Source organism: Argopecten irradians, chromosome 8 (genome assembly GCF_041381155.1).
Source record: "Argopecten irradians isolate NY chromosome 8, Ai_NY, whole genome shotgun sequence".
NCBI classification, from domain to species: Eukaryota; Metazoa; Mollusca; class Bivalvia; order Pectinida; family Pectinidae; genus Argopecten; species Argopecten irradians.
Window position 1 is genome coordinate 41994446 of NC_091141.1, and position 14036 is coordinate 42008481.

Here is a 14036-nt window from a genome sequence, read left to right on the forward strand (position 1 = left end):
CACCCATAATGCAATGGTAGCATCCTTATAGGATGGGGATTCAAAATTGTACAAATGATGGGGCTGACCCCCAGGGGGCCTGAGGGGCGGGGTCAAAAGGGGCCAATTTGGCTATTTCCATATAAACGACTTCTTCTCTGAAACTAAGCACGTTATAGCACCCATAATACAATGGTAGTATCCTTATAGTGTGGGAATTCAAAATTGTGCAAATGATAGGGCTGACCCCCCGGGGGCCTGAGGGGCGGGGTCAAAAGTGGTCAATTTCCATATAAATAACTTTTTCTCTGCAACTTAACATGGGATTACGCTCATAATGCAATGGTTACATCCTTATAGGGTTTGAATTCAAAAATTTTGCAAATGATGGGGCTGACCCCCCGGTGGCCTGAAAGGTGGGTCAAAAGGGGTCAATTTAGCTATTTCCATATAAATGACTTCTTCTCTGCAACTAAGAATGGAAGAGCACTTATAATGCAATGGTAGCATCCTTATAGGGTTGGGATTTGAAATTGTACAAATGATAGGGCTGACCCCCGGGGCCTTAGACGGCAATAGATGCGAGGTCAAAAGGTCAATTAGGCTACTATTTTCATATAAATTACTTTGTCTCTGAACCTATGTATTGGATAGCATATTTGTATGGTATCAATAGCATCATTGTATGGTTGTGATTCAAAATTAAACTTTGGGAGTCAATTTTGCTTATTTTTCTAATTGTCTGAGTCTTGTGATAATTACTAACAAAAAACCAGGTGAGCGATACAGGCCCTCTGGGCCTCTTGTTTCTTTTGCAATCAGAACCTTTGAAATTGAACATATATAGGGCAGTGTCATACTCTCCCAAATAGACTATAAATTACTTTCACAACAATTTTATTATTTTGACAATATTGTTGTTTTCCTGTTGATATTTTTCCTTTCACACCATTGATCATGTAAAATCAAAATTGAGATTCTGAAATGTTAAATAACATGAATAAATTTGGAATATAATTTTGATACTTTGTGGACTCTTGGACCACAATCACCTGTTCCCAAATGAATATCATTTTTTGTCAATTATTGATAGTTGTTGGAACGTTAAGGAGTTGTATATATGCATTTGTTAGATGTTTTGAAAGCACAGATGGTGTACTCATTTTACTGTGAACTATATTTCTTTCGGCTACTATGAGATTTCCATTTGAAAACAAGTTGGCAAAGTTTGGCATTCACAGATTTAGAAAACTTTTGTGAATTTCCTTGGATCGTGAAATTCGCGAAAATAAATTGCAGGCGAAAGAAAGTTGGTTTGCAGTTATTAGAGTCCCAATATACAAATGACTGAAGTGTACGCAAGAGATAGTAAAACATTACTTTTAAATGATATATTTGGTTTTAAATTAAAACAGCTGCTGAAGCACTCTGTATTCAGACTATGCATAATCTTTAGAAAAGTATTATACTTAATAAGTTTATACAAACGCAAGATTGGGATAATTTGAATTGGTGCAAAGTAAATTTGATTTGAAATTTAGAAACCAATGGATTTTGTTTGAAATTTCACTTGGTATGTGTCTGTAATTTTTTCCTTTCGACTGTATAATCTATAATTCTACAAAATTAAATTTAAAAAAAAAGCACATGTAGTCTGATGAATAGCTAGGTTTGTGTCCAGTGAAAGTTTGAAGGTCGAAGAGTGAAAGTTTGAAGGTCAACGGGGAATGTATAATGATTCCCCGGTAGTCTGCACACAATATTTAAATTTTTTGTTGTAAGAGTTTGTCCACCTACCATGTATTTACAAACTTTTATGGTAAATATATACGCAAGGACTTAAAAAAGGTATATAATGATCCAAGAGTAAATATCGTACCAAGGCCATGTGCAGATATATACAAACTGAACTTATTTTTTAGTGCTTAGAACTAGCTTTTTTACCAAAAATGTGGAGGTGTGTTTTTATTTTGAAAATATTCATTATCATTATAAACAATAAAATTGTAAACAAATTTGATTTTTTGTATGAATTTAAAACTAAAGCATTCACAGAAAGAATTTTAAGGTGGCAAGCTACTACTTGAGGAATCGAATGATTTAAAACAAACTATTCAATAATCTATGTTGAATTTAGACTTGTTGATTAACAGTCTTAATTACTTTTAAATCTTGTATGATACCATCTCATTCCATTTCGTCATTAAAATAAAATTTTGAAATCTTGTAAACATAAACTTGTTTTTATTTTTAGGCAATGGTTGTTTTACTTTGAATACGTAAGTTTATGCTAGCATATGATGTGTTTTTGTCACCTAATCCATCGTTAATATTTGTCTATATATATATGCGTTCAAGTCTGGAGAAAGTACTAAGTTTGTACACAACATCTTGTTGCAATGAGGTTTTCAGAAAAATATGGACTCAAAAACACTACGTCCTCTGGTGGCTGCCAAATTGGTTTCCAAAATAGTAATCTTCATTTACCTATATCTAACATTCTATTACCAAAATCAAACGTCTACACCAATTTTGTATTACTAGATGGTCGCAAAACTGACCTCTGTTTATGTTAACAAGAGGCCCATGGGCCTTAACAGTCATCTGACTTTAATTAAGACACTCCTTACTTGAAACTAAATTTCTTATACATATTTGATGACCTTGACCTTAAAAGTAGGTCAAGGTCATTCACTTTAATAAACTTGGTAGCCCTTTATCATAGTATGCAACTGGCCAAAAATCAGTAATCTAATCCTCTTCATTATTGAGAAGAAACTGTATAAAGATTTTATACTATTTGACCCCTTTTACCTTGAACGATTGCAGGTCATTCATTTGACCAAACTTGGTAGCCCTTAATCCCAGCATATTGCACACTTTTATGTAATATAGAATCAGTCTGATTTAAACACAGATACTTACTAATATGACTATGATTAATTAACGTCCTATTAACAGCTATAGTCATGTAAGGACGGCCTCTCATGCATGCAATGTGTAGCGTGTGTGAAGTGCGAGGTGCATGTTTGGGAGACTGTGGTATGTACATGTTGTGTCTTCTTGTATAGTGGAACTGTTGCCCTTTTTATAGTGCTATATCACTGAAGCATGCCGCCGAAGACACCAAGCAACACATCCCACTTGGTCACATTATACTGACAACGGGCAAACTTGTCGTCCCACTCCCTGTATGCCGAGCGCCATGCAGGAGCAAAAACTACCACTTTTATAGACTTTGGTGTGTCTCAGCCAAGGGACAGAACCCAGAGCCTACCTTGCAGGGGCGAACACTCAACTCAAGGCCAAAAGTGAGGAGATGCCAAGGAATGTATTAGGAAAGATAAAGTCAGTAAGGAAGAAGAGAAAAATAATATCCTAAATTTAGTCGCCTTTTACAATCATGATAAAGAGGACCCGACAACATCCATTTAGGGGTCACATCCTGTGACCTTTGGAAATGGCCAATCAAATTGCTGCCTGCAGGGCACAAAATATTTTTTAAATTTGGGACGAAATGGCGTTTTCAATTGATGTAGCAATGTGTAGAAAATGCATTTGATCTGAAATACAGGTGGTATAAAGGTAATCCGAACACGACCCCTTATGGGATGTTGTCAGATCCTCTATTGAATCGAGTGGTTATGTGAATATGTATTTAAATCAGTTTGAATATTAGGTCTCTAGGCCACTTATATTCACAAGAAGTTGTTTGAAGATTTTAGCCTATATGACCCCTGTGAACTTGAATGAAGATCAAGGTCATTTATTTGAACAAACTTCATTCCAGCATTCTGCAGACCTTTTATCGGGTCTTTAGGCCTCTCAAGTTATTGGCAAACAATGTTTAAAGACTTTAACCTATTTGATCCCAGTGACCTTGAATGAAGGTCAATGTCATTCATTTGAACAAACTTCTTAGCCTTTCATTGCAGCATATTACATCCCCAATATCAGGTCTCTAGGCTTCTTAGTTATTCACAAGAATTTGTTTTAAATTTAGTTTTCAGCCTATTTGACCCCTGTGACCTTAAATGGCGTTCAAGGTCATTCATTTTGATGAAGCCCTGATGTCCAATGGGCTTTATCGATTATCTGGCAATTAATTAGAAGTACAGAGGACATTTAAATATGTTAGCCTGCTTGATCCCTGTGACCTTAAATGGCGTTCAAGGTCATTCATTTTGATGAAGAAAGCCCTTCATCCCAATGCATATATCACAGCCCCAATATCAGGTCCCTAGGCCTCTTACTTGTTTGAGAAGAAGTTGTTTTAAGGTTTGACTCCTGTGATGTTGAATATCATATATTTAGTCAAGGTCATCCAATTGAACAGACTTGGTAGCCCTTCATATTAGCATGCAACAGGCCCTTCAGACCTATAGTCATCATGTTTCGTCCATCATCAAGCGCCGTCAGCTGTCTGCCATTTTAATTCAAATGCCTTCTTGTCAATTACGAAGAGTCCTAGAGACTTGATATTGGGCATGTAGCATGTTGGGATAAAGGGCTACCAACTTGTTCAAATGAAAGACCTTGACCTTCAACTTTATCCTCTTTGTACACTTGTGGTGGTACACAGTTTCTAAAAGAAATGGTACATAGCATGTAAAAAATGAGATAAATATCTTTTTTTTTTACTGTACTTAAATTTAATATATAAAAAAAAGACTATAGGGAACATTTTGTCTTTTATTTCTCCACTTAAAATGACCTGACAAATATGTAAGACAATATGACCATGATATTAAAAGACAATGATATTAATATAGATTTAAATAGTTCCTGCAACTAAAGGAAATAACGTCTAACATTACAGACAATCTGCTCTCATACAAGCTTACATTTGTACTTCCACAAATACTTTACTAGATTTCAATATGTTTCCAAATTACAGGCTTTTACATTATGATTAAGGGAAAAAAAGTCAAACATATGACCTTTTAACAGTTTGAAAGGGATCGTAAATTATAAAGATAATCTTGACATACAGTTCAATTAAAAATAACACAGATTTTCCACACCATACAAGAGCGTAGTACATAACTAAACACATCATCACAAAACAAGTAGAACATTGCACTGCAGATGCTCGTTTTTATAAAATTCTAACACACTTTTGATTTTTGTATAATTACAGTATCAAATTGATTTTATGATGATGTTATTACTGGGTTTAAAATACAAATTTACAATCAACAAGTACTATTTAAAACAGGCAGACTAAAAGTCCAGATGGAACGGCTGTTCAGTCTGGATTGTAGAGCAGCTGGTCTACATCACAGGTGGGAAGTGTAGGAATTACTAGTAAAACAAGTCCTCTACTGCACACATCTTTCCCACAATATGGTAGTGGACACTGACTACCATTACGTCTACACCGAGAACATAAAACAAATCACCGTCTGTTCCTTCACACATCTTATCGCCTGTATGGAGAATTGGACCTGCAAAAAGTTCAAAATATTTTGTTAAATGTTATTCCAAATGAAGATAGATCCATTTCAAAATTATATATCAAATACTAATCCACAAAATTTGGAATCTCAACATATGATTTTAGTTCCTTAATATTCCTTTATTTTTTTAACAATATCTAAACTGAAGGTTTCTTTTGCAATTATTGTGGAACATGGAACATCTGATGATGGTAGGCTATAAAAAAAAATGATAAAAGATTCACATATTTAAGATTCAAGTATTTAAAACACAATGCTGATGTGCTAGCTCTCATTCTGTCTACATCACTGGAAAAAAAAACAAGCACTTTTTTTCTGTCACCTAAATTATATCAGCTACATTGTAACTAGATACCTGTATTTAAACAAACACCCTTGAGCATTTATCCTGACCCTTCAGGTCAGATGATCTAGGAACAATAGTTTTAATACACTTTCACCTTTAAAGTTGTTTTAGCTAGGTTTTAAACTTTCCATATCTACATACTTTTGTCAAGTATTTCCTTTATCAAGTCATTTTAATTTTTTTTTACCCTATCAACTTCGAACTTATCATTGCATTTCCAACTTTTGTACATGTTTTCAAAACAAATAAAATTGTAATTATATTTCTGTAACTATATGAGACAATGTCATCTGAAAAAGATGTCATATTTACCCTATTTCACTAAACGTGATAAACCAAATCCTCACCTCAAGATCAGATCTATCTTTTTAACAAGACAATATTCCCAGTTAACCATTCAACTCTATTTTAGGTTCACAGTTGTATTACAATGGTTTAGTTTACAAACCTGATGACATTTTTTTATCAAATCTGTTTTGCCACTAACAAAAGGCAAACTGAAAACTCAAATATAGCCTTAAAAGTTAAACAGATAGATAGTTAAACCTTTAACAATATTGCTGTATAATGAAAATATTGATAGCCCGGTACCCCTGCGGACAATAGCTATAGGATCCCACTCAAGGTAACAGGCTTAAGTTTCATTAATATTCCTCATCAACTTGTTCTATCTTTGCATATTAAAAGAGTTATCTGTCCTTGCAGGAAGGTATTGATTGTAACGCCATGCGAGCAAAATATCATATTTTTCAGAGAAAATAACAAGAAGCCCATGGGCTTTAATGATCATCTGAGTTCGGATATAGAATGAAACAAAAACATATCACACTATATATATATTGGCCCTCCCACAAACCCCTTGGGGTTGGGGACCATATGCCTTCCAACAAGGGAGACAATCCTGTAACATCTTCCAATAAGTGATAACAACACTGTAATATGCAAAGACGGAATACAGCTGCAATACAGGTTGGAGTTTCCCACTGGATAGTATTTGAGAAGTTAATCCTTACATCAGCTTGCCACTCTGTAACTTTTATGTAATGCTTTCCTTTGGAGAGTTTAAAGTTGAGAAATTAGTTAAAATTGAGGAATATTGTTGAAACATGGGCCAGGTGTCTGAATACCAGGATATTACCAACGGAGCCTACCTGCTGCTACTGCTTCTAGAATGTCTTCTGAAACCAAAATACTCTAATCATATAGATAGCTAGAAAATGTCTTCTGAAGCAAAAATACTCTTGTCGTTTTCTAAAAAGGTTACATTTTGAAATGAAGTTGATAACAGACCATTTCCCATAATCAAATTTCAACTTGTCACCTTTGCCCTTAGAGTGAACTATCTATTTAATGCAGATATTTAGCTGCCACATCAAATAGTCAGAATCAGGAAAGGTAATTACCTGCTGCGGCTTCTGCTCCTGGAGTACTTCCTGCGTGGTGGGGGAGATCTGGACCTTGACCTACAATGAAAATGAATTTCAATTCCACATTTTTATCACAGGCATTTTAGAAATAATATAAGACTTTGATATGACTCCTGGAAAACACCACACAGTACATCACCGGAGAGCCTCCAGCAGGATTATAATGTTATTAGTGCAACAGACATTCAGTTAGTAAAAACAAGAAATCCACCATCAGTAATTAATTAATATTGGAATTGCATTTCAAAACTATTGAATTTTAATACAAATTTAGACAAGAGGTCAAGATTTTTGAAATTTTAGTCATTTAAGCCCTTTTAGTCCGCCCCTATGGTCCCTGGGGCTTCGGCAAAAGACCAAATTTGATGATATATTAAAATGCTATCTCAGGCTACTAATTTTAATGAAGTTTGTCTCATTTTCTTTGAACATTGAGCAAATTACTTAAAACTATAATTAATTTGACCCTCTCCCCACAAATCATAATTTTGGATATTTGAATAATTGAAAATTGAAAAAACCCTGAATAGTCAATAAGGTAGTGTTAGCAATAGAAGGTGTCTAAAAACCATCTCCAGGGTAAGATAGAAAGGCTCCACAAACAGGTCAAGTAACACGCTTCTAATCTGCATACACATTTCTTTTTCATTTCATTATAATCTGCATACAGATTTCTTTTTTATTTCATTATAATCTGCATACAGATTTCTTTTTCATTTCATTATAAACTGCATACAGATTTCTTTTTTATTTCATTATAATCTGCATACAGATTTCTTTTTTATTTCATTATAATCTGCATACAGATTTCTTTTTCATTTCATTATACTCACAATCAACTTTGCCTTCAAGAGCACAAAAATGTTTTTACCCCAGTATAATCTCAATTTGAACTAAACACTAATTCATATGCTAATGACATTACTTCTAGTAGATTTATTTTACTTCGCTAGATTATAAATCAATAACACAGAAACTTTATAAAGCAAGAAACTGTGCACTTGGTATATAAGAATTTCAACTTTAAGCAATTAATGAAACTATCAAATTTTGTAACAGCAATGTTAGAGGTTCAAAACTGAACTGAAGCAGCAATTAAACCATTGACTGTAACAAACCTGGAGAACCAGAAAATCAAAACTCGCCAAGCAGATGTTCAGCACAAACACCAATCAACGCTAGTGTCCCAGACCAAATATATACAGCTGAATACTTTATATATTATAAGCAGCTAGTGAACTCTATACTAATTATAGTAAATAAGAGGGAAAAATAAATATGCATGTAAAAAGGAATGAAAATGGCAAATACAAATGCAGTAAGATATAGGTTAGTAGAAAATAAGCATGGAATGATGAGTTAGAACAAAACATGAATGATATATAATACTGGATTTGTACCCAATACCCTTGAGCTGTCATCGATGGATGATGTCTACCGACGGTTGTAGCCTGCTGAGCGGACGTACGATGACTGCAGTTTTTGAACAGAATTTGGGAAAAGTGGATTGCCCCGTAGGCCTTAGAGCTGAGGGTGGAGAGTGTGTTGTTTGTTGTGGTAATGATGGAGCAACGAGGACCGAAGCCGAACAACGAAGAGAGGGAGGCCTGCAGATTAAGTTGATTGATGGTGGAAGGAACCTACACATTTGATTGACAACTGGTCTCAATAGTCAATCAGTTAAAAGTGTAGCTACACAGCCACACTATACGGGCTGGTGATGGACAGAATGCTGAAGACAACTCCCGGGGATATTGGAAGACTGCTGTAGTCTTACTGTAGTGTAGAACCTGATGATATTTACGACGTGGCTTGAGATTTGGCTGTGTCGTAGTAGTACGCTGAGGTATTGAAACAATACGTTGTTTGTTGGAGAGATGCCTAAGGTTTGTTTGGCCTGAGCTAGGCTGGGCGGCGAAGGTGGGAGGAGAGCTGATTTGTATGTGTTATACACTGCTCTGATGCTGTTGGCAGGTAGAGCTGTCCAATGGCATCAAGGGGGATAAGCCTGTAAATTGTTCCGTTAAATTAATAATATATCAAAATGAAAGCATTTACTTTAACTTGATGTACAAAAACATATTTTAGTATGTTATGTCTTCAAAAAAATTCTTTAATCAGTTTATAATGAAAACTCATGTACACACTAAAAAATGTTTTATCCTTATTTACTAGTATATAAAGAAGTATATCAGATTCTCAACAAAATAGCTCTCCTGGATCATTTAAAAAGTAAAAGTTAGTACTAACAATATTGAACCGGACTGAACGAATAATTGTATTAAGCCAGGATATTGTATTATCCGAGTTTGTATCACCAAGTGTCAATGTATTAGTAAAACCTATGCGTAACTTCACTAAACAGGTTTTCATTTTATTCTCAATAAAGTTTATCATTACCATTAACAGTGAAACTACCAGTATATTCACATCTATATATTAATGTGTAATTCTTACTCGTATCAGAAATCTATAGCAATTTATTTCAAGACAATTTCAAAACACAGATCAATTTTTTCCTAAAACTGGTATTTTAAACTTGTGCTGAAAACAACTTCTATTTGACAGATCAGTGAATAAATATGCCATGCAAATATATTTTATGTGAGATATTTTATTATAATAACTTATGATGATCATACTTCTAACCTTTACTTTTTCTTTGTGTTAAAAGTAAAAATTATTATCAAATGATTTTGGTTATTTTTATTGTTATATGTGCGATAAATGTGTGAAACTTTTGACATTTTATTACCATCAGAATTTATGCACTGCAATTCTTGTTTTTTATGAGATTTCTATATATGGAAACAAATGAAGAAATCAATTAAAAATACCTAATACGGTAAAACGACAAAATTGTGAAATGAAATAAAATTGTAGACCACAACTTCGCTTCATGGTCTGATGTATGTACGGTAACCATTTTACTGAACTGTAAATTTATTTTGATTACAATGATTTTTGGCAGTATTGCCGAAAACCATTTTTAATTCTTATTTCTATGTGTCAAATTAGAACCTATGCATTGTAAGTTCTATGCCGTTCTCAAAATGTTGGTAATTTTTTATGGTAAATAAAATATCAAAAGTTCTTCTTGATTTACGAGTATGAAAATTACGGCACATATGACTTGAAAATTACTTTCCATAAAATTTTAACAAAGAAAAAAAATATGATTTCTACCTGTAAAAAAAAATCATCAAAAATAGTTTTATAGAGTTAGGTTTATATGTCATTGATAGTATGATTTTTATTGATAAAATACACCTGCTATGGAGAGGGGCCAACCATATCTGAAATCCGGGCGTTCCTATATATATAAGTGATGAAATATACATGACACATGCCTCAAATTAATAAACAACTGAAATCACATACTTGGAATTCACAATTAATCTCTTGTTTTACACATGATACATGATACAAATTAAACAAAAACGAACCAGAGGGTATCTTGTTGTTCCATACAAAATACTCATATGTTTAAGAATATTTTTTCACAAATTCTTACAGAACGTAGCATTTTTTATGCAATTTTTTTTCAGAAAATGTTTTAACAGAAATTGGGAAAATTACACATACACACAAACTTCCTACCAACACTTGTTAAAACACCAAACAAATCTGGTTCATAAGATGTAGAGGTGACAGGAGAGATAAGTTTGGATTACCTGTTTAGTTATAAACCTACCTTGAACGTCCCCGACTAGTTCCTGGTCGCCAGTAGCTATCCCTGCTGTCTCGGCCACCGCCTCCACGACTTCCACCCCCTCCGTATTGGCGCACAGGAGGACCACCTTTACCCCAACGGGACTTCCCATGTGACATCTCTACTCTCACCTTAGATCTACAAAGTCTCCTAAAACACATACACAAGATACCAACTCTTTAATGTGAGTGAAAGATTCATGAAATAAATAGAAACAGAAAATACAATTAGTTTGTATAATTTTCATTTACATATCAGGGGTTTCATTATCTTTCAGGAGAGGCGGTACAATTGCAATTTCAGGGGGTACTTTTCTATACCATCTGTATGCTATCTAATGTAATTTAGCCAAAATCAGGCGGTACCACAGCTAGGTTCAACCGGCAAAAAGTACCGGGTACCGTCTGATATTGAAACCCCTGCATATGAACCTTTATATCAAACAAAGCAATTTCTAAAACATTCTTTAAGAGATTTCTATTTTTTTTTTTTTTTTTTTTTGTACACTGTAACACCTTGATATTACTTGTCCCATTTACGACTATTACAACAACGGCAGACGTTCAACAATCCAATATGGCAACCTACTAGACCAGTCTAGCTCTAGTCATGCAGGTTGTCTGCAAATAAGACCCCACACCACCAATTTAGATTTTTTTTCTATCTTGGTGAGGTTGTCTTAATTGCAGTAAAATACGATATCCAAAATCATATTTAATCCAAACAAAAACGTCACTATTGCATTTTTATAAAGGAAATTGTTAATTCTTAAACCCCTATTTCTGTTATTTCATATTTGTACGTCGTTTGAATTTCTATATTTTAAACATTTTCAAAATTAGCTAATTCAAAATGTATGGTGTGTGCACACTAGTATACTTACTTTCCATGCAGTTCTTTGCATGCATCCTCCGCATCTCTGGCATCTTCAAATTCAACAAAAGCAAACCCTGGGGGATTCCTAGCAATCCAAACATTTTTTAGTCTTCCATACTGTCCAAACGCATCTTCTAATTCCTGCTTGTTAGCATTATTTCCTAATTCACCAACATAAACCTTGCAGGACAAGGTCCATTCCTTTGAGCGGCCACTCATTGTAAATTTATTTCACACCTGCAATCAATACAAAGACAGAATGATACAGTAGGCCTACAGAGTTAGAGCTAGTGAACAGGCAAAGTATTTGTTTAAGCCATATAAGCACAACTCCCTTATCTTTAGCACAGACAATGAATCAACCTCTTGTAAGGGTCTATTATTACATTTGATGTCTGATCAATTAGTAACAATATAAACATGTATATTGTATATGTAAATAAGGTCCTTAAGCTTACTTAAGGAGGGCATAAATGTTGTGCCAGTGTTGGTTTAGGAACAAGTTCAGTGTCATTACAGACATCACATATTCTGGCAAACTTTTCCAAGTTTTCTACTATCGAATGTTTTGTTTTTTTTGTTTTTGTGACTTATAGATAGGGCTATAACGAGTATCCGAGTACTCGAGTATTCACGAATTATTGAGAAAGATCGGATACGAGTATTCGTTACTCCTGATATTTGTGGATCGCGATCTTTCAAAAGCAAAAAATAATACCTTCTTTAATGCTGTCATAGCTCAAAAATGTGAAGGAATGTACACTAAAATCTGAATATCATCGATCGATGTTTTCACTTTGAAGTAGACCGAAAGTACACAAGAGCTGCGTGAAGTAAAGCTAGCAACATGTTATTTTCTTATCCACGCTTCGATGCAGTGTTGTGAATTCTTCATAAAATAATAATGATAAAACATAATTATTGAATTCTAGAGATGTAAAAGATGATAATTGATTTCGTTTTCATTACAGGTCGGAAATATGTAAAAATATGAATATATTACATTAGGCTACTGAGTATGTAGATGTGAACCCCATGTCAAAAACGAAAGGTAGGCTAATTATGAGTCAAAATCATAAATCACTTGATTAAAAATAAAAACTATAGGCCTAGAACCAAATTAAATTGTAACTGCTCTTACAGATTTAAACATTTTTTCTTAATCTCAATGTTTATTCTGTATTTGATCAAAATAAAAGTAACAGTGAAAATATTTTCATATGGTTATTTATGCCTTACCATGATGATTTCATGCCGTAATTGATGTGCAGTAGTATTTTTGAGATGACGTCATTTCAAAATTCAAATAATTTGATTTTTTTTTATAGTTACAGTGACTGAATCCTGCTGTACTTCACCTGTAACTCTATTGCTTAGTGATAAGGAATGTAAAATTGCTAAAAATGGTTTTATTATCAATCAAACATTTATCAATATATAAGAGCATTATTGATTTATCAATAAAAACAGTTTCGACTTCAATTGAATCTTTTGCTTGTATCTAACTGGTGATTCGTGGTCCGATCTGTGAATCGTCAACCTCGAATCGTGGATCGGATCGCCACATGTTAGACAATCCACAGCCCTACTTAGAGTGGGGGTTTTATTTTGACTTTAGAGTATGAATTTAATAGACCTTTTCAATCTTTTACTTTGTTCCACTTCTGGCAGACGACTACGCCAACGCATGTGTATTTGAATGATTAAATATAAATTTCATAAATATACTAGCCTTATCGTGATAGAAGACGCTAGGCCTACCATGCACTTAACATTGCTCGAAAATTCGTGTGTACTGAAATCATACACGATACTAAATACACATGCAATGTCGAGAATTGGTCGCTAAACCATTTCGGTAGTACGAATTAGACACCAATTGTAGCTCTAAAGACGACACCATTATGTATATAGAAGTCATTTTAACTACAATATTGCTGCTTATTAGTGATATAAATATTTTGACCGCAGCCATTTTTCATTTTGCGAAACTCTCATTATGCTGATTTCACGAGTTATTCATTTATTTTACACAAATATATTGTCACATTGTCATAAGAAACTAATGCTATACATGCAGAAATGCTCTATAAGTACTGTAGATACAGTAAAATGCTTATATTTTGCAGTTTTTGCTTTTAAGTCTTACGTGTGTCGATGCAAGCAAAATGGCTTCTTCCCTATGAAGCGTTCAGACGTTTTGATTGGCTCGCCATCTGGGTTAAAGTCACGCTTTG

General features: G+C 34.0%; 1 protein-coding gene across 5 annotated transcripts; it reads right to left on the bottom strand.

Annotated features, from left to right (window-relative positions):
* Positions 1–4657: 4657 nt before the first annotated feature.
* On the bottom strand, positions 4658–14036 carry LOC138330402 (RNA-binding protein 1-like). 5 transcript variants are annotated; one of them, XR_011209565.1, is made up of 7 exons: positions 13949–14036; positions 11807–12036; positions 10906–11073; positions 8612–9219; positions 7188–7247; positions 6936–6962; positions 4658–5426 (listed from the first exon to the last, which is right to left on the bottom strand). XR_011209565.1 is itself a non-coding variant. In XM_069277998.1 (6 exons), exons 2-6 carry the CDS (start codon positions 12016–12018, stop codon positions 5402–5404), a joined length of 492 nt encoding a protein of 163 aa, XP_069134099.1. In that variant the 5' UTR covers positions 12019–12036; positions 13949–14036; the 3' UTR covers positions 4658–5401. The 5 variants fall into 5 exon arrangements, 2 of the variants coding, with proteins under 2 accessions (XP_069134099.1, XP_069134100.1); XR_011209566.1 differs by lacking the exon at positions 6936–6962 and having other exon boundaries at positions 8619–9219; XR_011209564.1 differs by lacking the exon at positions 6936–6962.